Source organism: Vulpes vulpes, chromosome 12 (genome assembly GCF_048418805.1).
Source record: "Vulpes vulpes isolate BD-2025 chromosome 12, VulVul3, whole genome shotgun sequence".
Taxonomy (NCBI): Eukaryota; Metazoa; Chordata; class Mammalia; order Carnivora; family Canidae; genus Vulpes; species Vulpes vulpes.
The window spans coordinates 154,065,513-154,088,241 of record NC_132791.1 but is presented as its reverse complement, the minus strand read 5'-3'; the positions used below and the strand labels follow the sequence as shown (position 1 = coordinate 154,088,241).

General features: G+C 44.3%; 1 protein-coding gene across 4 annotated transcripts in view; it reads right to left on the bottom strand.

Moving 5' to 3' along the window:
* FYB2 (FYN binding protein 2) overlaps positions 1-21,878 on the bottom strand; it is a 121,584-nt gene extending 99,706 nt beyond the window's left edge. Inside the window, exons 1-2 of one of the 4 annotated variants that reach the window (XM_072730820.1) lie at positions 21,412-21,472; positions 5,612-5,653 (exon numbers count right to left, since the gene is read on the bottom strand). Coding sequence is in view for 2 of the 4 variants with exons in the window: in XM_072730819.1 (XP_072586920.1) it covers positions 21,412-21,648 (237 nt within the window). In the remaining 2 variants the exon portion in view is untranslated. Of the gene's footprint in view, positions 1-5,611; positions 5,654-20,914; positions 20,984-21,411 lie in introns of those variants that run through there. The other 3 variants (XM_072730819.1, XM_072730818.1, XM_072730821.1) reach the window with 3 other exon arrangements.
* Positions 21,879-22,729: the final 851 nt, after the last annotated feature.

The following is a 22,729-nucleotide window of genomic DNA, read 5'->3' as shown; positions in this document are numbered from 1 at the left end:
GGCTAAGCAACCTGTCCAAGGTCACAGCAAGAATCGTCAAAGATGGATTCCCTGGGTGGCTCAGTGGTTGGGCATCTGCCTTCAGCCCAGGGCGTGATCCCAGAGTCCTGGGATTAAGTCCCACGTCAGGCTCCCTGCATGGAGCTTGCTTCTCCCTCTGCCTGTCTCTGCCTCTCTCTCTGTGTCTCTCATGAATAAATAAATAAAATCTTAAAAAAAAAAAAAAAGAATTGTCAAAGCTGGGATTCAAACTCACATAATCTGGGTTCAGAACCCATGCTCTATCTTGGACTGCATAAACCCAAAGATTTGTTGGTAGATTTAGATTTTTCTAAGGAAAAAGCTAATATTTGATCAGAAGAATATAAATGCTATATACTGGCTTCCTAGGAAGTCTCTTTATACTTTGCCAGTTTCAGAGAATTGATAACTATGTTTTTTCCTCCTATCCTTATCATCCTTATTAACAACTCTTATGTATAATCTCTACAATAACCCTACAGAGTAGGTATTGTTACTGCCTCATTTTACAGGTAGAGATTGAATAACTTTCCCTAGTTTACAGTTAGAAATTAGGAATTTGAATCTGAGTCTATTTGACTATAGCATTGATCTTACCTATTCTGCTAATATGTCTTATTTATAAATTTAACTTACAATTCTTTTGTTATCTCACTGACTTTTCATGATCAATTTCACATGTCACACTAATTTTAGAAATTATATAAGAAGTGTACCTCTAATCATATTTTTTAACAAATAATAATTCCAGGAAACAATTTGCATTTGCCTTTACAACATTCTTTAAGACATTTTGTTATTTATACAGAGATGAGCAAAACATTGGATCTAATGTATTGCTCTAATGGGATTTTTAAAATTTCTTAATAAGTTATATGACTTTGTGACTGTGCATCTTGGATTTTCAAGGTAGTTCGGATTTAATGTAATTTAAAAGTGATGCAAAGATGCAGAACCAGAAAACAAAATATAATTTAGTGCTGTACCTTTTCAAAATAGATCTGCAAATGAGAATCAGTCCTGTGTCAAATCACATATCCTCACTCCTGGTTTATAAAATATGGTACAGACAGCTGCTCCACCCTCTCTGGAGTTTCCCTGTCTTGGTGGTCTGCTTGGTAACCCTCTCCTGGGTCACAGCTCCCTGGGCTTCCATCTACAATGGCATGCTTCACACCACATGTAAGCTGCAGTGAACACAGACTGCCAGTGCTCATAAATTAGTGACTCAAGAAGTGAAAGTAGGCATAAAAATATACATAAAATAAGTTCCAAAAGGAGAAGACCCTGTTTTGGTGCATATTTCTTGATTTAAGAAAAGGTGACTCATTTCTGAATTTCTGCAAATTGCTGAATATTGCCTTCGGGGAGGGAGGAACAATGGCAACATCCATGGCCATGGTTTATCACACATTTCACATTCTTCTCCTGATAAGCAAATATAAGAGCCTTCAGGAAAAACACAGACTCAAAATCCAAAGCACAGAGAAAGGCAGCAGAATTTAAGAAATTATAAGCCCAGAAAAAGAGGCAGTAATGGCTGTCAAACCCTTTCTAAGATGGAAAGAAAGAAAAGTCGATTAAAAATAGCATCTGAGTCATCCTTCATGAATAAAAGAGCTTCGATCCAACCTTCACTACTACAAGAGCCATAATGATGGCAAAACGGCCTATGTTCCTGGTACCAGTGATTAATTCCAAAGGCCCCAGGAAGGGGTGGGAGCAAGAAAGCAGAGAAGTGCTGTTTGAATCCTCCTGCCCGCCCCCTGAATGGACACAGGACAAAAACGTTAAAAGCTTCCATCATAAAGGTGTAAGAATCAATAACTGCCCACCCTATTTAACCCATCAGGCCAGATTAGGACTTTTCATCCTTCAGTTTATACATGGGCAAGTGTCCCAGCTCTGCTAGATGTGTGACCTTGAGCAAGCTACTGAATTTCTCCGCATCTGTAAAATGGGGCTAATACTGTCCCCAACCTGGGGCTGTCAAGTTTCACTTATGTGTGTCCAAAGCCTCATAAGTATCTGGCCCCTGGCAGGTGAGTTCCGGGTAAGACGGCTACTCCTCTAGTTGGAACCTCCATGCTGCATGTGAAAAAGGAGAGATCTAGAGCTCCCCAGGCTCCCCATAATATCCCTCCTCCTCCAGTTGTGACACTGCCCACTGCTGACTCTCCAAGTGCCCAAGTCCTGCATGGTCTTAATAACCACCAAGCCCTGCTCACCACAACACCCCTGCAGCACTATTAAAGCTGCCTAGAGGTCCCAATTCTTATGAGTGGGCACTAAAGTAATGACTCCTGTTTCTGTAAAGCTACTAGGCTTCACGTCTGTTTACCTCGGTCGTCATCCAACAGCCAAGCTAGTCCATTAACAGAGGGCCCCATCTCCCAAAGATCTCTTTAAATGTCCCCAGCGGATCCCCAACACTTCCACAAGGTTCTCTGCAACTCAATCAGTGGTTAGAAAATCCCTCTCGTCCTCCACCTGTTCTGTGAACACACTTGCCACCTCATTGCTCTAACTCAAACTCATACCTCAAGACCCAGCTTTCCTTGATGCTCTCTCAAGTGTGTCTTTTTTCTCCTATACTCCTCTACTCCTGGGCCAGGAGGTGGGGCAAGTGTTCAGTTAGCTCCTCGCTGCTGCTTCCACATCATTTCTTCCTCACAGATCCCAGCTCCCACTGACAGTGTACTGAACTAAACCCATTGCTCCTTATTGAAGTTGTCGTTGATATTTCTGGCCATTCTCCTTCATTTACTGAAGATTTTAGCACCTGACTTACTACTTTCCCTCCAGTACCATTCCCATGACAATAAGAAAATTTAGAATCCATATAGATAACCCTTCCAAGAGGCTGATTTCATTCTGGACAGTCTTATCTTCCACTCAGCCACCACTCTGCATGCATACAGCTTAAACTTCATTATTACCAATAACTGGACCATCTTTAGCACATCAATTTCAAGGATCTTCCTCTTGGATCACCATCTCTTCTCTCACCCTCTTGCCCCTCATGGTACCCCATTTCTAGAAGATTGCTGGCTCCACCAAGTAAATCCCTGGGCCTCAATACTTCTTCCCTGTCTACTATCCCCCATAGCCTGAAATGTCTCTCTTCTCAGACCTCGTTTGGCAATGTCCTTAGATCTGGCTGTGCACTGGAATGTCCTGAGGACTTCTGAGCCTGCCCCCTGAAGCAGAATCTCTGGGGAGTCCATATTCTGGAGTCCTTACTGTATGGTCAGCTCAGCACCTGGTCCAAGGAATAGATTGGGGAACATGTCTTCTAGCATCTCATCTGCATATCTCTTGCAGTCTCCTGCCTCTCACTTCTTCCCACGTCCTACTGCAATTACTCAGGTAGATGTCCCATCTTTCCCAAGGGTCTGAACTCTTTGAAGGCAGGTAGGAAATTGTACTTATCTTTGTAGAGCTCACGGGCTCAAGCATGACGCTTTACTCTTAGTAAGTACTCAATAAGTAGTTGCCAAACTAGTACTAAAAATAAAACGAATGCATTTCTTGGGTAATGACCTAGAGGGAACATTCTTTAAAAGGGCTATCTTAAGAGACTTACACATGAAATCCATGCTAATGGTGCATCTAAAAATGCAGGTTGGATCACATTCTCCTCTGTTCAAACCTTCCAATGGGTTCCCATTATCTTGATGATAAATTATATATTCTGTAGCCATACATATTAGGCCCCCTGATATTTTCCTGCCTCCATCTCCAGCTTTACTTCCCGCCACTTCTAGTTCACCCCTTCAGTACAACTAGACTTGCCCCCATGCAGTTGTACATGCTCTTCCCTCTGCCTGGATGCCTTTTCTGTAGTTATTTGCCTAGCTAAACTTATTCCGAGATTCAGCTGAGCTATCAGTCCCTTCCAGGAGGGGAGTTTTCCAGTGTTTAGGCTGGGCTAATACCTGATCCCTGCTCCATAACACTCTTGGTTTAACTATGTGTCTGCTTTCACCGAACCCCATTTATAGGGATGTCCTCGGAGTGTGGACAAGACTGTACTCTTTTCCATTCACGTGTCTGTCACCATGCTTAGGTACATGGAATGTAGATGACAATATTTTTTTAATTGAACTGAGCTGATTAGAAAGCATTGGATGCGCTTATCGATAGAAGGGATTGCAGAAAATTAGGAAGAATTCTAGAAGAAATAATATGAACAGTGTACTGAATTCTGAGTATGCTACATCTTATTGTGTTAGCATGGTTCCAAGCCCTGTCAGAACAGCAACATGTTCTGAAACTTCGTTTCAATCACTGTCATCCTTACAATGGGCTTCCTAGGTGCACCTCTGCAAAGCAGTACAAAATCAAGGGTCAGGTTTGCTTAGGTCTGCTAAAGTAAAGGAAATTTTTAACTTTTCATGTTTGTGGGCCTTGCTCCTAGGGACGCTAGACTTTATCATTTACCAAGGTCAAAATGACTCAGCAAAACCTCAAAGCATGGGCTCTATTTCTGCCTTGAGCACACATTGTACATCTGCTTTGTTAAAAATAAATAACCAAATAGGAGTATTCCAAACATACAGATAAGAAAAAAACCCCTCCTCGATTCTCAGAAGATTAAAGTCATACAGCCTTACAGACTAAAAGCAGAAGATAAAGTGTAACTTTCTGGAATCTCTGGTCAGGAGGATTTGTAACTTATGTAAAAACAAACAAAAACAGAACAATATAATCCTGTACCAAATGTCCTGGAGAATTCCCTTCTTTGTGAAGATTTTGTATCCTGGCCTATCCTAACTTGGGCTCAAATACAACTTTTTACCTTTCACTTTCAAATTTTAAAAATGTTGGTTCATTTTGCATTAACATTTCCTATTGCTAACAGGTACCTGAGCTAAGGTTAGGTAACTCAGCCCTGATGCCAAGGCCTGGGGCAGGGTTTTTTTTTTTTTTTTTTTTTTTTTTTTTTTTTTTTGGTTTTCTGTTATTGTTGTTGTTTTTTTAAAAAAAAACTTTTTACTTTGGAGTGATTTTCGGTTTACAGAGAAGCTGCAGAGATGATCCCACCCGGCCTCATCCAGGTGGCTAACATGACACCCAAGCTGCTTGGTGTGGCACCAAGGACAAGGGTCAGTGACATTGAAATGAACTCTGCTGTAGCATGCCTTTTCTCCAGGGACAGGTTTTCCTTCGTCCATTCCCAAATTTATCCAATAATCATTCGTTGTAGGCATACGATGGGTCACGTAAATGAGTAAGACAGACACTGGCCTTGCCATGATGGGTCTGTATGGAAAAGATGGACAAGGAAACCGACAGTAACAGGCCCCCATGGTCACGGCTGTGACAGGGCAGCACCAGGTGCTGGCAGGGGGGAAGCAAACGAGGCTCAGAGAATACAAGGAGTACAAGGATCCTGCCAGAGAAAGCCAGATGTGGAGAACAGGCTGGGACACATGACACACAGGAGACATTTGCACCACGGGAGGCCTGGGAGGGCTTGGCAAGTCTGGGTTTCCCGAGTGGGGTCTGCGGTTGAAATGTCAGATGGGGAGGGAGAGAAATGGGCCAGAGTTCACCTGAAAGGCCCTGCAAGCTGTGAAAAACTTACCAACACATGTTTGCATCTTCTGGTTCAGAATACCTTCACAGACTGTACGGGGAAAGGGTGAATTAAAAATCAGTATTCTGCAGCCTCCAAATGTCCTCAATCAAAACACTGATCTCTCAAGCACAGAGGGGAAAAAAGGAAAAGGGTGGTGAACAAATGAGGTTCATAACACCTTCTAGAAAATCATCACATAAGACCCCCCTCAAAAACAAAACAACTCAGTGGGCTCCAGATTGCTTCAAGATATGAAAAGGTTTCTGGTTAACACTGTTATTTTGTGGTGGGGGTGAGGAGGGTATCAGGGGAAAAATTGGGTTATACATTCTCAGATGCCGGGTTCAAAGTGCAACTCCCAGCAAAAGGGCTCCAGCTGGACATAGCTGGCAGACTGGGGATACAGTCCTGAAGTCAGAACAGACAATCTCTGCGCACAGGCCAGTCTTCGAATTACTCAGCTCCCAGCCTCCCTATCACATTCCCTCGGCTCCTTTGGCACCGCAATTTGGGGTAAGAGCCAGGAGGCATCCCTCAAATCTGCTGCTAGCAAGTTGGAAAAATTGAATACAGAATGTCCTTATCTGAAGGGTCTTCCTGCCCTCCTCGCTGCCCTCTCAGGCCCCCTGCAGAACAGTCGCTCAGTGTCCTTGAGGTTTATGACAGTTTTACTTAAAGTGCAATTTACAGAAACCTAAAAAGTGAAGGTTAAAGAACTTCTTTGAGCCATTTTACTGCCTTCACCTCCTCCAGCTTATGATGTAAGCTCCTTAGCCAACATGATCATTTCTTGAGTTTGTTTTACATGTTAGAGTCCCAGCTGCATGAAGAAACAATCAAAGAATTCAAAGACACCATTCCAAAGGCAATTGGGACAGATTTTACAGGTGTTAGAGGGTTTTGTTTTGTTTTGTTTTTTAATGTAGGTTCCACGTCCAGCCTGGAACCCAATGTGGGGCTTGAACTCACGACCCTGAGGTCAAGACCTGAGCTGAGGTCAAGAATCAGACATTAACCAAGTGAGCCACCCAGGCACCCCTCATTTTGTTTTTTAAATAAGAGAAAATGCAGCCTGTCTGGTCTCCTGTCTGTCTGTTCAGTACCTTCCTTCTCTAATACCAGTAATGGGCATCATCTCGGAGATCTGGCGTGCCCGTGTTATCATAGTCAGGGACTGTCAATCTCCCCCCACCACACCAACCACCCCATTCACTGAGCTTGTACCACTGCAATCAGTGCTTTCCAGACAGAAGCTCAGAATCTCCTAAAAACCTGACCTATACAATCTCCCCCATTTTATAGGTAAGAAAACTGAGGCCTGGATAGTGAGCAGTTCAGTTTATAGATTACAAACCATGCTGTAGACTGGAGTCTGTGTTCAGATCATGGCCTTGCCACTTTTAGGCAGGAGACTGAAACTTTACCTTCACCACCTCAGCTCTAGTTAATAACAGGGCAACAGTAACAGTATTTACACCATTGTTGCCTGTTTATTTGGGCAAACCATGTTAAGGTATAGCGCAGTGCTTGATGCATAGTATATTTTCCATAAATGCTGGCTAAATATTACTACTATCATTACTGTTGTGACTGTTGCTAGTTGAAGTTGCATAGTTACTAATTGGTAAATTTGGATTTTTAAATGAGGTCTGATTCCAAAATTTAAGCTCTACAGTACCACATTGGGAACATTTTGTTTACTCTTCCACTATGGCCAAGTTGCTTGCCTACAATTGGAGAGCTAATAAAATGCCATCCTGACCTTCTGACCCCACTCCCCCAGCTCTGACACACTACCACAGCCTCACCTGTTGCCTTCAAACAGTCAAAAAATGCAACCGAAGAGCATCTACAAGGCCTTTTAATCTGGAACAAAAATTTCTTCAGCCAAAATTGAAGCTCAACAGTCTTTGTGCTTTCTAAATATGTATTCTGCTAATCCACTCACTAAACCTCAGAATCTCCTTTATCAAAGAACTGGAGAAGCCAGAGCCTCTCGTGAGAGAGCTTCATAGCAGCATTAGTCACACCCGGTCCCTGACAGAGGCCTGGGCACTAGCTCCCAGTCTCCTTCGCCTTGGGAGGTTGCCAGCCTTGCAAGGCTGATGCCACTTTTGGCAGCCCAGCTGTGTCCCAGGAAAGAAGCATCCTCAGCCTCTCAGAGGGAACCATGAACTGATGGAAGTCACAGAGCTGCGTGCGGGGATAGGAAAGCACTGACCAGGAGAGGCCTGGGATCCACCTTTGGCTCTTGCACTCACTAGATGTGTGTCAAGTTGAGGCAGGTGCTGTAGATCTCTTCACCCCGGCAAGAGAGGATGCTGATTTACAGGAGAGTTAACAGATGCTTTTTGCGTGAGGAAGGGATTGGGTCACAGTAATCTCAGTCTAGCCATCCTTCCTGCCTTCTTCATTCAGTAGCTTATTCAGTCAACAAATATGAAGCCTCTAAAAGAGATCCGAATATAAATAATAGTGAAAGGGAATATAAAGGAAGGGAGAAGAAATGTTGGGAAATATCAGGAAGGGAGACAGAACATAAAGACTCCTAACTCGGGGAAACGAACTAGGGGTGGTGGAAGGGGAGGAGGGCGGGTGTTGGAGGGGAATGGGTGACTGGCACTGAGGGGGACACTTGATGGGATGAGCACTGGGTGTTATTCTGTATGTTGGTAAATTGAACACCAATAAAAATTAATTTATTAAAAAAATGAAAAATAAATAAAAGAGATCCGAACCCGCTCCACCATGTCGCACACCTGCAGGGGCACTAGCCACATTGCAGTCACACAGACCACTCATGCACACTGCCACGTGAACAGCTTCTCCTGGACTGGTGGGACTCAGGGGCCCACTGCAGATAGAAGGGGTGACAGTGGCAAATAAGCGTTCTCTGTCCTAGTGGCACGTACAAGCAAATGCACTGCTTTAAAGGTCAACAGACATTATTCATTCAATAACTAGTTGAGTGCCTATGATGCTAGCTCACGATCTAGGCATGTGAAGGTGCGACCTAAAGCATACTACAGGTATATTATTAACATTTTCCTCTCATGGTCCCCTCTAAGTACTGATGGTTCTGGAAGCTTCCATTCTTATCTCCCCTAGTTCATGCCCTGCACTGGATGCACTCTTCTGTTACCTGTTCATCCTTGGGTTTCCTAACATAGTGCCCGGAGCAGAGGAGACAGTACTTACTATTTGTTGGAGAAATGCCTCCCTCCATGCCTTTGCACACATTTCACCCACTGCCTTGAGTGCTTTCCTCCCTTTTTCTTGTCTCAAAAATGCTCATCTTGCTTAGCTCAGCTGCAGCTCCTTGAGGAAGCCTTCCCTCAGGTATGGAGCAAGAGGTGGCGATCCCCCTGTGCTCTAAGAAGTCCTGCATTTATCTCAACTGCGTGTTTGTTACACTGTTACTTCAAGTACAGCAATAGGATTAAGAACATGGGCTCTGGGATTGAAAAGTCTTAGATTGGAATCCTAGCTCTAGGAATTCGGGCTCTGTCTCCTTGACAAAGCTATTTCAGTTCGCTGTTCCCTATTTCCTGATGAATAGAATGGGCACACAACTATTCACATTCTAGGACTGCCAAGGGCATCATCACCAGCGCAATGCCTGGCACAAAGGAGGCCCACAGTAATGGTATTTTGAGGAAGAGAGTTGGGATATGGATAGTGAGACAGATGATGATGAGGAGGAGGAGGACAGGGAGAATGATATGGATGATCATGATTATCATGGTGATTTGAACTATGATGAAATGATTATCTGTGACAGGGCAGGGAACACACACTTGAGAAATAAATTTGCACAGGGTTAGTTGGCCTGATGGGTTCAGGTAGGAAAACTGTATCTGATCTGATGGGTGGCCATTTTAGTTTCTAGTAATAAAAATGCTTACATGTTGGCCTCCCTCTTCCTCGGACACGCAGTATCCATAGATTTTCTCAGAGCTTACATTCTGGTCTACTGCTTGGTCCTACTCATTTTGTGAAATGACTCTCTCCCTCATTGCCCACTCTATTTTCCCACCTTGTACCCCAGCCAAGCCAACAATGCTAGTTCAGAACAATGGACAGCAACACAGGACTCCCCCTTCAAGCATTTGGTTCTGCTTTCCTTTTAACTCAATCCATTCGCCCATTTTTGCACTCACTCCTGAAGGATTCTCTTAGCTTACTGTCAGCTAAATAAGGAAAATACCAAAGGGGACCCCAGCAAGGAAAAAAAATGACAAAGGCAACTAGATGAATCTGGTCTTGAATTGATCTTATAGGTGCTGGGTCAGACTTTGTTACTTAGCTCAGAGATACTACCTTGTGGTAAACAGCCGACATACTTGAAGAGCAGATTGAGTCAGGCTCTATTGATGAGAATGGATGCTTTGTGGCACATTAAATGAGACTTTTCTCTGAATGGGCAAGAAGAAATACTAAGGCTGTTATATTGGAAGACTCTGGCTAAAAGAAAAAAAAATCATAGGCAATTTTTTAGCTTTGAGAGAAGAAAGAAAAATGAAGAGCTTCCCTAGCTTTCTGATTTGGAAGATGTGTAACCTTGAGTCCCCGAGAAGAATGTGTAAGCTTTTGACTCACTAAAGCTAAAGTGAAAATAGAAATAATACTGGAATCAGCTCGGATTTGAGTATCTGCTAGGTCACTCTATGATCTTGAAGATGTCACCCAGCCTCTTAGAGCCTCAATTTGCTCATCAGTAGAATGGGATACCTTCTGGTTTTGAGAGTCTTTAGTAAGGATTAGAAATACCTGAGTCTAGCTTCTTACCTGTCAGAGGAAACAGTTAACAAATTCAGGTTAACCAAATAAACATACATATGTGAAATTCATGAACTACAATCTTATCCAAATGTATAGAAATTATTTCTTGCAGAACTTATCATGACCTGAGAAAATTAGCTAAAATTCTTGATGAATTGAAGATATAAAATCCCAATCTTTTTCGTAATACTTAAAATATAAATAATTGTATTTGTCCTGTCTACCTCATAAGATTAGAGTGAAATATGACAATAATTTGAATAAAAAATAAACAGAATCCAACACAGATTGAAGACATAATCTATAAGTATGTATAAATGCTGTACAGCTGACACAAAAAGAGTTTTCCAGATGGAAAGCTCAGTTAACCCTTGGAATTGGCTTACCAAAGAGAAGGAATTGGGATTTCTGTATCTAACACAGCATCTACCACATGCAGGGTACTCAAAAAATACCTACTAAATTAATGAAGGGCTGAATAAACCTCATGGGACCTCAGGGAGAAAAGAGGGGAATGGTTTAAAGCAGGGCTTATTTAAAGCAGGGCTTATTAAAACGATTCTGTGAAACTTTATCTCAAACTTTGAGACTAAGCAATTCTCTAACCACATTATCCACTGGCTTATGAGCAATGTGAGGAGAAGGCTCAGTTAACTCAGCCCCCAATGTATCTTTCCTGCTGTCACCACCAGCGGCTCTTCACCCTGTACTGTCCAGGGCGGTGTGGAGCATGCAATCCTCAGTAGAGGCACAAGATTCTCCATATTTCTTTTTGTCCCCAGACATGCCATGCTGTTTCTGGCTTAGGTTCCTTCACATATCCTATTATATATGCCTGGAATGTCTTTCTATCTCCATGGTCTATTGCTTGGTGAGCACTTTTCATCTTTTAAAACTGGAAAAAAATTATCTCTCTTGGGAAATCTTCTCTGACTCACCCAAGTTGAGTGAAAACATTCTTAAAACATTCTTCCTCTCTGCTCACTTGGTAACTTGAACATATGGCATGGCCCATATTACATTATAATTGTCACACTGTATTATAATATTTTTGTACATCTTTCCTATCGAACTCCGAGCAATCTGAGGGAGGTCTAAATTAGGTTTTATTTCCTAGGCCTTTGGTACATTGCTTGTTAACTGAATGATGTCTGGGATCAAACAGGCTTGGATTTGGTTACTGGACTGATCACATAGTAGTCAGGTGGTCTGGGGGCTAGTTCCTTAAACCCGCTTAGATTTAATCTCTCCATCTGAAAACAGGAACAGTATTATTCCATATTCTTGCCAGACTGTTGTGTAGATTACAGTACATTATTCATAGGAAGAGCTAAGCACTGTGCCTAGCCCCCAAAATGTTATCCATTGTCATCATTGTCACTAACCATTTAAGCCATAAGGAGATAGAATAGTGACTAAGAAATAGGCATGGTCTCTTTCTATGGAATTTATGATCCAGAGTGGGAGAAATTAATAGATATTTAAACACTTTTTTTAAAAAAACAATGTGGCACATGCTCTGAAACATAAGACCGTTCTGAGGTGCATAATGGTCAAAATAGTCTAGGACTATGGGAGGCTAAAATAATGCCTCCTCCCAAAGATGTCCACACCCTCATTCTCAGAACCTGTAGATAGATTACCTTGCATTGTAAAAGAGGATCTGGAAATATGATGCAGTTAAAGCTGTCAACATGGGAAGATTATCCTGGAGCATCTAAGTGGGTGCATTAATTATAAGGGTCCTTACAAGAGAAAGGAAGGAAAAGTCAGAGTATTAGAAGATATAAGGTTGGAAGCAGAAGTCAGAGAGAAGGTGCTATGCTGCTGGCTTTGAAGCTGGAGGAAGGGGCCATAGACCAGTGAATGCAGGTGGCTTCTACACTGAAAAAGGCAGGGAAAACAATTCTTCCCTATAACCTCCAGAGAACACAGCCCTGCAGACCTGCTGGAGACGCCTGACCTACCAGAACTGTAAAAGAATGAATTTGTGGGGCTTTGAGCTACCAGCTTTGTGGTAATTGCTCACAGCAGCAATAGGAAACTCACACACATGTTCTGTAAAGAACACTTTGGGGGTATACATTGGTCAGGATAGGTTAGATTTTGTTATAACCAAGCAACACCTAAATATCAATGATTTAACCTAAAGGTCTCTCTCATGCACATGTGTGTGTGTGCATGCGCACATACACGCACACACACGTACACACTACATGCCCAGCTGGAGGAGTTCTCCTTAAGCTTACTCAGGGCTCTGTATCCAGTGACTTGAAAGTCACAGAGCCAGAATTTGAACGAAATGTCTGATTTGAGGCTATTAGACACTCAGTACTATCATACTACATTTTGAATTCACTAGCCAGAGAAGCATAAAGAAACATGGAGACAACTAAGCCATGAGTTATTTCAATTCTACTTGGAGTAAAACTGAGGGTTTACCAATAAATAAAAAAGGCATCACTAATCCTCTGGACCTCCCCATGAGCCAGATATCTCCTATGATATCAGGCATAACATTTTTCAATGTCAGCACTCAGAATGGTGATTGAGGACTCCCTGGTTTAATGCAACATTTTACAGATGAAGATTCTGAAGACTTGCCCAAAGTCACACAGACATACTGCCAGGGCCCAGACTGGTTCTCGAAACAGTACTTTTTCTACCTGTCTGTGTGAGAGAACTGAATGAGAGAAAGGCATTTTATTTAAATCTTTGAACAATCTTAAGATATACCCAGGTATCATCACTCTGTTTCCGGGAGGAAACTTGATGGTCAATGTCCCGAGGGGTGGAGCCTACACTTGGAATTATGGAACCCCTGCCCATGAGCCTAATGTGTCCGACCCAGCTTCCTCTGGGTGGATATGGCCCTCACTCACCCAGTGCTGATGGCATGGGAGGGTAATAAGTGAGGTTCCTTCTCAGCCCACACAGCCCCCAGGGCCACCCTGCATTTCCTGGGTTGGAAAGGAACACAGGATTTTATGGCAAACATTCCCAATAGGGAGTCTAGAATTTGCATGTTTTCTTATATCAGTTTCTTGGAGTTAAAGGCCAGTAAGTACCTCCTGAGCACTAATAAAGATATAGGGCATTTGATGAGATGAGCCCTGGGTGTTACACTATATGTTGGCAAATTGAATTTAAATTAAGAAAAGAAGATATGGGAGGTGTACACCCCAAGGTAAGGATGAACGCCTTCACCTGTGGATAGTTTAAGGCATTAATTAGGAAGCATTCTAACAGTTGTAGCTACACTTCAACCTTTTAGATGAAGGGTGTTGCCAGGTTCTGCTTTTCTGCTCAGAGAGTTCTCACCAGTTTTCATTGTGAATGCATGCCGTGAAGGGAGGTCTTTCTGCAAGAGAGGTGTGAGGGACAGCAAGACTGTTTCGACTGTTTAGTTCTAGCTGTGTGTTGTTTTGTTTTCCCAAGCAGAAACTTAGAGGCAAATTGTGTTCTTAGGTTTCATGGCTTTGGTGTGTTAGGTGCCTCTCCTTTTTCAGGTAACTTTGTACTTTTGGCAGGATGATACCACAACCCAGGAGTTTCTGGGGGAAGAGGAACTCTTGCAGAAAGTGTCCTTAAAAACTCTAGCTCTTGGTTTGAATCCCAGGGCCATCGCCTACTGGCTGTAAGTCCTTCAGCAAGTTATACAACCTCTCTGGGTCTCTCAATGGCAGCACTTACTCTAGAGCTCCCATGAGTTAACATACATAAAGCACTTAGAATCGTGCCTAACATATTTAACTCTAGCTGCTAATATTAATAATAGTGATGAAATCATGCAACCCTAAAGAACTTGTTTCTTCCTCTAAAATGTGGATAATCTCACATGATTTGTGAGATTTAAATGAAATAATACATCTAGTCAGGTCCTTCACTGATATTCTCTTTCCTACTTTTGGGGACACGAGTTCAACAAAGTAGTTGCTAAGCAAGGTGCTGTGGTGGACTCCAAGAGGAATTAAAAGCAGAGCTGGTGAGCACATCTGGTAATTCATTTGTTTTTGAGAATAACAGAACAAGGGATGAGGTCCCTTGCTCACTACATAGAGATCAGAACAAGGCAGAAGCATCCCAAATTTTCCCTAAGGTCTGCCCCTCCCAGCCCACAAGGGACTAGCAGGTTGGACCAAGATTGCAAGGACATGTTTGATGCTAGGTGCTGTTCTCAGTAGGTCATCTCATTCATTAAATCCTTGTGGGCAAGTGAGACTGAGGCCCTGAGAGATGAAATATTTGCCTAAGGGCATACAGGCATAAGTGGCAGGCACTAAATTCAGGCAGAGGTCTGCAGGCTCCCTATTCAGTGGGCTCTCCTGCATACCACAACCTGGAGGCACAGCTCCCATGCTTGTGCTCAGAAGCAGCACAGTGGGAAACCAGAAGATCGGTGGGAGATGGCTTGATTGGATCGGCGGTTGATCCTTTAAAAGTTTAAATAATCCTACTCTGTTTTTATAGATGGACCCCAAATTGCTCAACAACCTCTCTTAACTATGATTTTCTTAAGATCACACACTGATCTTTGAAATGAGCTATTGGCTGGTTCGCAAAGGTGGTGGGGAGGTGGGACGCTGAAAGTGGTTTGAATGTTCAGGTCCTCTCTGCTTGAATCCTGGCTTGGGAAATTTTGATGATCTCAAAAACTACGAATATTTTTACAGGATTTTATTTACAATGGTATGAGCCCCGTGTCACGCTCTACCCTCAGTGTGGAATCTGCTCGAGATTCTCTCCTTTCCTCTCTCTGCCCCTTTCCTGCTCTCTCTCTAAAATAAGTAATAAATCTTTATAAAATTTTTTTTAAACTTTTGTCCAATATCCCTCTCACTGTGGTCATGACAAAATGGAATCAGGTTAAGAATAGGGTCTCTGGAGTGAAACAGGAGTTTGATTCCTGATTCTATCTCATCTACGAAATGGAGATGAAAAGAGTATTAACAGTAATAGTGAACCACAGTAAGCAAAACTTGGATTTTTTCTAATATTAGGATCCAAAGATTGCTTGATTATGGTTTCTGAAGCACATTATTTGTAACTTCTTTGTACGTGGTGTGTCCTAAGAGAATGTGAGGGCTAATCTTTAAAAATAACCCCCAGCATCTGAGATTTGAGATTTTTACAGATGAGAAAAACCAAATCCACAAGTCAGTGATCAGGGAGGAATAGTGGCCACGGTCCCCAGATCACTCTCATCCATTTCCCATGCTGCGTGGTAATAAGTACTTCTCAGATTTCTTCTCTGAAGAGCTAGTAAGCACAGCTGTTGTTTTCAGAGAGGTCAAAAGAACAACATGATACAAAACCCCTCCCAGACTGGTGGGGAAGGTCACCAAGTAACCGCTCTCAGTCTCAGTTAATTTGCTGAGAAGCTCCATGTAGGAGTTTGGTGGGCCTGCCCTAACAAGGTGCACCAGGCTGTGTGGCTGAAATGACAGAAATTGATTGCTTCATAATTTTGGAGACAGGAGGCCGAGATCCAGGTGTGGTCAGGGCTGGCTCCCGCTGCAGGCTGCGGGGAAGGCCTTGCCCAGGCCTCTCTGTGGCTTGTGTAGATTTCTCCCTTGTCTTCACATGGTCTTCCCTCTGGGTCGATCTCTATGACCACACTCTTATTTACGAGGACGCCAGGCATACTGGATTAGGCCTGTGCCACAAACCTCACCGTAACTTATCTCTATAAAGACCCCATTTCCAAAGGTCACATCTGAAGTACTAGGGCTTAGGACTTCAACATCTGGATTTGGGAGGCGGGACACAATTCAAGACATAGCAGCTTATTATTACAAGAACTATTATTTTAGTGTGTAGAACTATCTGCCTTTTTGAGCCTTTCAAACTCTTTATATGTATTAACTTATTTAAACCCCAGTTGAAGGCTAAGAAGTAAATCCCATTAGGTCCCTTTACAAGTGACGTAGCTGGGCCACAAAAGAGATCAAGTAACTTGCTCAGGGCTGAACAACTAGTAAATGGTGGAGCCAGAAACAGAAACCAGTCAGGCTGCTTGCTCAGAGTCTGTGCTTCAGGTGCCAGGCCCTGCTACCTCCTTTTCGCTCCGTGAGCGAAACCTAGTTCCTGCTCTCCAGGGAGCGCCTAGTCCAGACCCGGGGCTGGGTCTGCTCAAAGGGCTGAGCTCTTGCAAGGTTAGGAGAGACCATTTGTGACCAAGAGGTTAGGGCAGGTTTCTCAGGAAGGTGACTGCTGAGTGGAGTCTTAGAGTGGAAATTAGCATCTGGGAAGAAGCATGTGTGTGTGTGTGTGTGTGTGTGTGTGTGTGTGTGCGCGCGCGCGTGCGCGCACAGGGAGATACCAGACCAGAGCACAAGGGATGTGTGGCCGGGAAGGTGGAGTGGGAGCATGGTGGCAATGTAAGCTGGGCTATATGGCTTGGCCTCTACCCCACAGAAAATGGGGAACCACTGAAGAGGATCCCGCAGGAAAGTGACATGACCAGATCCACCCGTTAGAACCATCTCTAGTAGATAAATATAGGCACACAGTTTGGAGCAGGGAAGACTGGACTCACTGAGAAGGTCATGAAGTTCTGGGGTCTGTGCCATTTGGATAACACCAGCTGGCACAACATCAGCCCTGCCATGTGCAAGTTGCTTAACATCTCACTACCAGGAACTCAACTCGGCTCAAGAGGACTCGGCAGCAGTGTTTTTTTTGCATGGACAGGAGGGTTGTGGCCAGGCTTTCAGAACTGTGAATAACTGAGTGAGCATCCCTATTCCCTTGCTCAGAGATTCTTCTGGAACTCACGTGAAACCTCACCTGGGCAATCTGATCTTAATCCCCAGAGCACACTGCTCTCCTAGGAACAAGCTCTTAATAGCAGACGGCCTTTTCCAGAGCCAGCCTCCTCCATGGGCCATCCACTTTTTTTTTTTTTTTTAAACATGTATCCCATCTTGTGACTTATTCATTAAAAATTAGAATATTCAACAAAACAAAGCAACCCCAAAACAAAACCCTCCGAAATTGCTCTTGAGGGCTTGCTAAGCAATTTTATAGGTGGCTTATTTTTGATAGAACCTGGGTTCCAGACTCGGCTCTGTCAAAAATAAGCCACCTGTGACTTTGAAAAAGTCCTGCAGTCCCAGAATGTCAGAGCATGACAAGACTCTGGGGGACATTTAGTTCACTCTTCCCATTTTGGAGGTGAAGGCCTTCCGTGGCACTCTTGGCCAATAGGATAAAGTGCCTATGCTATTCAGTCCTTCAATATCTGGCCCTCTTGGGAGTTTGATTCTGGCTGTGTTCTGTCTCTGTGGTTCCCCATCTCGGTGGCTCCCCATCACCCCCACTCCCTCTCCTCATTGCCCCTTCCCCTCCCATCTCCCGTCTCTCTTTCCCCCCACCATTTCTCACCAATTTCTCTAGTGAACCTGGGATGAACCCCACCCAGGTTAGGCACCCATTCTCAGCGCTTTCCATCAAAATTTCTAGATGTCTTCATCACTCTGCTTTTCATTTAATACCCAAATTGTCTGTTTTCTTGACATTCTCCCCTGCAAGACTGAGTAGCAAGATGGCATCTATGACTGGCTCCTTGAAGTTAATAAGAACAGTCCAGGAGCACCCACCGCACACATGGCACAATGAAGTAGTAGTTACAAAGTGTGTGGCCACTTTTCCTTAGGGGCCCCAAGCTTCCCCATCACTAAAATGAGAGTTGTTAAAGGAGTTGGTCTTTAAGAAATCTCCCAACTCCTACATTTTATTATTCAATGGCTTGCTGAAATCACTTGACTCCTAAGAGGCAGAAGTAAACAGTACAGGCCTTTTAACTACAACTCCAAGGCTCAATCATCAAAACTCAAGGATTATTTTGTAAGCATGCCAACTGAGAAGCATTCCCAGTTAAAAATGCTATGGTTCTCTCTTGCCAAGACCCCGTGACTAAGTGCAAACGTACCTGGCTGAGGGAACACACTGAGGCATAACTTCTCTGGGGCTTCAGAAAAGGGTTGCTCAACCTTTCCGTCTAGGGGCTTCAACTATATAATTAAATATATTCCTATAGAATTCTCTTGAGCTTTCTATGTCTGGGGGAGAAGAATACATTTTTATGACCAAAACCAGTGAAGGATATCTAACTGTTCAGAGAGCTATTGATGCAGAAGAAACCACGCCCACACTGGGCAGCTTAAAACAATCATTTCTCCATAGCCCACAATTTTGTGAAAAACTAGAACTGATCTTGCAAACACGTTCCAACCTAAATCATCTCACTCAGATTCTTCCAAGTGCTCAGGCTTTGCACCTAAGAGTCATGGATGATTCCTCATCCCCCCCCCCTTTTTTATCCACTCTATCAGTAAATCCTTTTGACTCTACTTTTATGATGTATCCAGAATCTGAGCATTTCTAGTCACCTTAGACCCTCGTCACTGCTAGGACCCTAGCCCGCGTCACCACACCCTCCTGGTTGGAGGAAGGCAATCGTCTCTTCACAGGTCAGCCAGTCAGCTCTCATTCTCGCGGTCATCTATTTTTGAAAAAATAGCCAGGTGATCCTTTTAACATGTAAGCTGAATCATTCCATCATGTCTCTCACAACACTCAGCTGGAGCTCCCTCTCTCAGGAAAATCTGATGTTCCAGGGCCCTATATCATCTGACCACTCTACATCAGCCATTCAGGACCATTTTGCTACTCCTGAACACACAGACAGGCTTCTGCCTCAGGGCCTTTGAATTTACTGTTCTCTCTCTGTAGGATGTTTCTACCTAAGATATCCACATGGCCAACTCCCTGAAGTCCTCCAAGTTTCTGCTCAACTGTCACCTGTGGATGCCTCTCTTGAAACTATCCCATTTAAAAATAGCCTTACCTGGGGGCACCTGGGTAGCTCAGTGGGTTAAGCATCTGACTCAATTTTACTTCAGGTCATGATCTCAGGGTGGTGAGATGGAGCCCCCACATTGGGAATCCACACTCAGTGGGGGGTCTTCTGGAAATTCTAGCTCCCCTGCCCCTCCCCCCACTCGAGTGCGTGCACATGCACACTCTCTCTAAAATAAATAAATCTTTAAAAATAAAATAGACTTACCTGCTGTAAGTCTATTTTACAATAGACTCAACATCCCTAAACCCTTCCCTGCGTTGTGTTTTTCTACATTGTAATTACTGTCATTTGATCTAATATATATATTATATATATTCTGTACATGTTATATAATGTATTGTTATATATAATGTATTAAATAGTGTATATAATACAGTGTATCTTATATGTAATACATAGTGTGTAATATTATATATATATATATTTGTTTGTTTGTTTCTTCCGCTAGAATAGGTTTTAAAAAGGTAGCATTTTTGCTGGCTCACGGCTACATCTGCAACACCTGAATCAGGCCCTGACAGCACACTGCAGGTGCTCAGTACCTACAGGCTGAGCTGATGAATATTTTTTGTTGACTTTTAAAAAAATGAAACAGAATCCTCCATAATGAGAAATGACCCATATTGCTAATTCTTTTCCCTGTGCATGAGCAGAAAAAGTTGCACAACCACATTAGCTAACATGCCCTTTTGTATATGTACACACGTATATATATTTTTTCTAAATTGCCTGACATTCTGTTTGTTTTCCTGTTGTAATTCTTGTTAGTGATACCTGGCTTACAGTTGGTGCTTAATATTTGCTATTTACCAATCCCTGCTCCAGCTCTGCTGCCAACCAGCTGTAAGATGCTGAGCAAGGGACATTCTGACCATTAGTTTCCTCTCCTCTAAAAAAACCAACAGTAACAACAAAAATGGGGCAATTGGCCTCGAGCTCACTGTGATGTCCTGTAGATAGACTCAAACAATGGATGCCCCTTCTGCCTGGGTAGATCAGAGAGGGCAATATGTGAGTCATTTTCTTTTTTTTTTTACAACTACACTAAATCTATTCAGCCTGACATTTTTCCATCACGGAGGAGCTTCTCAAAAGTTGCTGGGCCAGGAGTTGGGGGAGAGAGAATTCAGAAGGGAGATGGAATACCATATGCCCTTGCTCACTCTTTTCCAAACTCCACTAGTTGGACTAATCAGTTAGAGAGACACATCTCACGCCCGAGGCAGGACAAAGGGAAGCTTTTTCTGTTGGGTGACAGATAAAATGAGTCCTCCCTCCTGTGAATCATGTGGCTTCCCTCCTAGAAGTTTGGTTTTAAATTGGGAGAAAAGGACTTGACTCCAAATGCGTACTAAAGAACATATAGAAACAGAAGATTTCCCTGTCCCCCTTGGAAAGAAATTAACTTTGAAGAGGGAAAAGGAGGGAAATAGAGAATTGGAGAAGGAAAGAGAGGACGTCATTCAGCAGAGAAGCTCTGCACCCACGCGAACAGCACGCTACCACGCAGGAAGGCAAGTCTGCCAGGCGTGTGCTGGGCACTTGCCCACGGGTCATCTCTATCTTTATAAGCACCTCCAAAAATCTCAGAACTGCGTACTGTAACAGTAGTCCCATTTCATGAGCAAGGAACCCAGGGGGGTGCAGGGGGATGAACTCACTTGATCCAGGCCACACAGCTAATAAGGAGCAGAGCCCACACTAAAGCCACAAGCTACAGAAGAGCACCAGGCAGCCCTGCCCTCTGACCAGGAAGCCCGCTTATCACCAGGGGGATCAACACAGTCCACAAGGGCAAACAGAGAAAAGCCAACAGGCATGAGACCCAGGCTGGGGCGGGGGTGGGTGGGTGGGGGGTGGGCGGGGAATAGGTCAGAAACTTAGCTGGCGGGGGGGGGGCGGTGAGAGCTAGGACCCCTTATGCCACCCTTCCCGAGAGCCTCTTGCTCCCTCACCCCCAGAGGTGGCATGGGGCACACCGTGCATCCCCTCCTTCAATCCCACCTCCCCCGACAGAGCAAGACCAGCGTGAATTGTCAGGCACAAGCCCCATGTGTGTTTATTCCTCTCCAGGAGGCGGAGGCAGCCTTTTCCCACGCTACTGGCAGGCACTAGAAAGAACACAGAGCAACCTGGCAACCAAACTGACATGTCTTACCCCTTCCATGGCCTTCCTCCGAGGCAGAGTCTGGGAGACAAACGCAGCTTCCCAGAGCTGTATCCTGGGGCCAAGAGCCAGCTTTAATTTGCCAGCACTGGCCCGGGAGCACTCACGTTCCAGAGCCCGAGACACACCTGAGCCCGGGCCCCCCACCTGCCCCACCTGGGGAGCAGCTCCTCCCTCTCCTGGGGCTGGAGCTTTCCCAGGGCTGGCTGGGTGCAGACCAGCCTCCATCTGCCACGCTTTGCAGGACACCAGGCACCTGCAGCAGGGAAGGGGTCCGCTCTCTCCTAGGACCCAGCCATCCGCCCTTCGCGGCAGCAAGTGGCTCTCCCCCGGGGTTGTTCCAACAGTCCCTCTCCAGAGGAGTTCACGTTGTGCCCAAGGCACGGGGGAGCTGCTGAGGAATGGGGTGGCAGGACTCCTGTTAGAACAGAATGCTCGGGCTGGACAATGCAATCTCCGTTAATGACAGCCTTGGCCCAACCCCGCCCCTGAGATGGCTACTTCACCTAAGGCTCCCGAAGGGGACAGGGCGTCCCTAAGCTTGCAGGGCAGTAGGGTGGGGGGCCAGAAAGGGAGCTGCTGTCCTAGACCAACTGTTTGGGAGCTGACACTATCTAAGCCTGTGAATACATTATATCAGATCCTACCACACCTTTGGGAAGCACTAAATGGTCCAGAGGAGGCCTAGAGAAGTCCCATCAACCTGCCCAGATCGCATAGGCTCAGGACCTGAACCTAGGTCTGGCTGACTGTAAGATGGTTCTGTTTTTCTGGTGGGTGGAGTGGGGTGCAGTGGGGTGGAGGAGGGGCTTTTCTTGCTTTTGTGTTTCGGACACTTGGTGCTGATTTTCCAGTTCCACCTCATTTTCCAGTTCTTAAGAGCTCAGTGCTGTTCTGGGGTTGGAGGCTGGCAGCGCAGGCCCCCCGTGCTACTTCAAGCCAGGTCTCTGTGACTTCTCTTGCTTTGTTAGGGCTCAGCGTGAGCATGACGCTGTTCCGGAAGAGGAGGTAGAGGCAGGTGAGGAAAGCCCAGCTGTGTGCCCCTGCCCTCCAACAGGTGGTTCTCATACCTGGCTGATCATCACAGCTGCCAGGGGATCTGTTAAAAATACAGGTTCCACGTTCCCAAGGCAGAGATGAATCAGTTCTAGTCTACGGTCTGGGAATCTGGATTTTAAATAAGCTGTTTAGGTTTGTTTTAATAATTAATGACTGCAATAAGATATATCTTCTACATCATGACCCTGCACACAGACATACATGCATGCCCGCATACTAAAATAAAAATTTTTCAAAATGATAATCACTC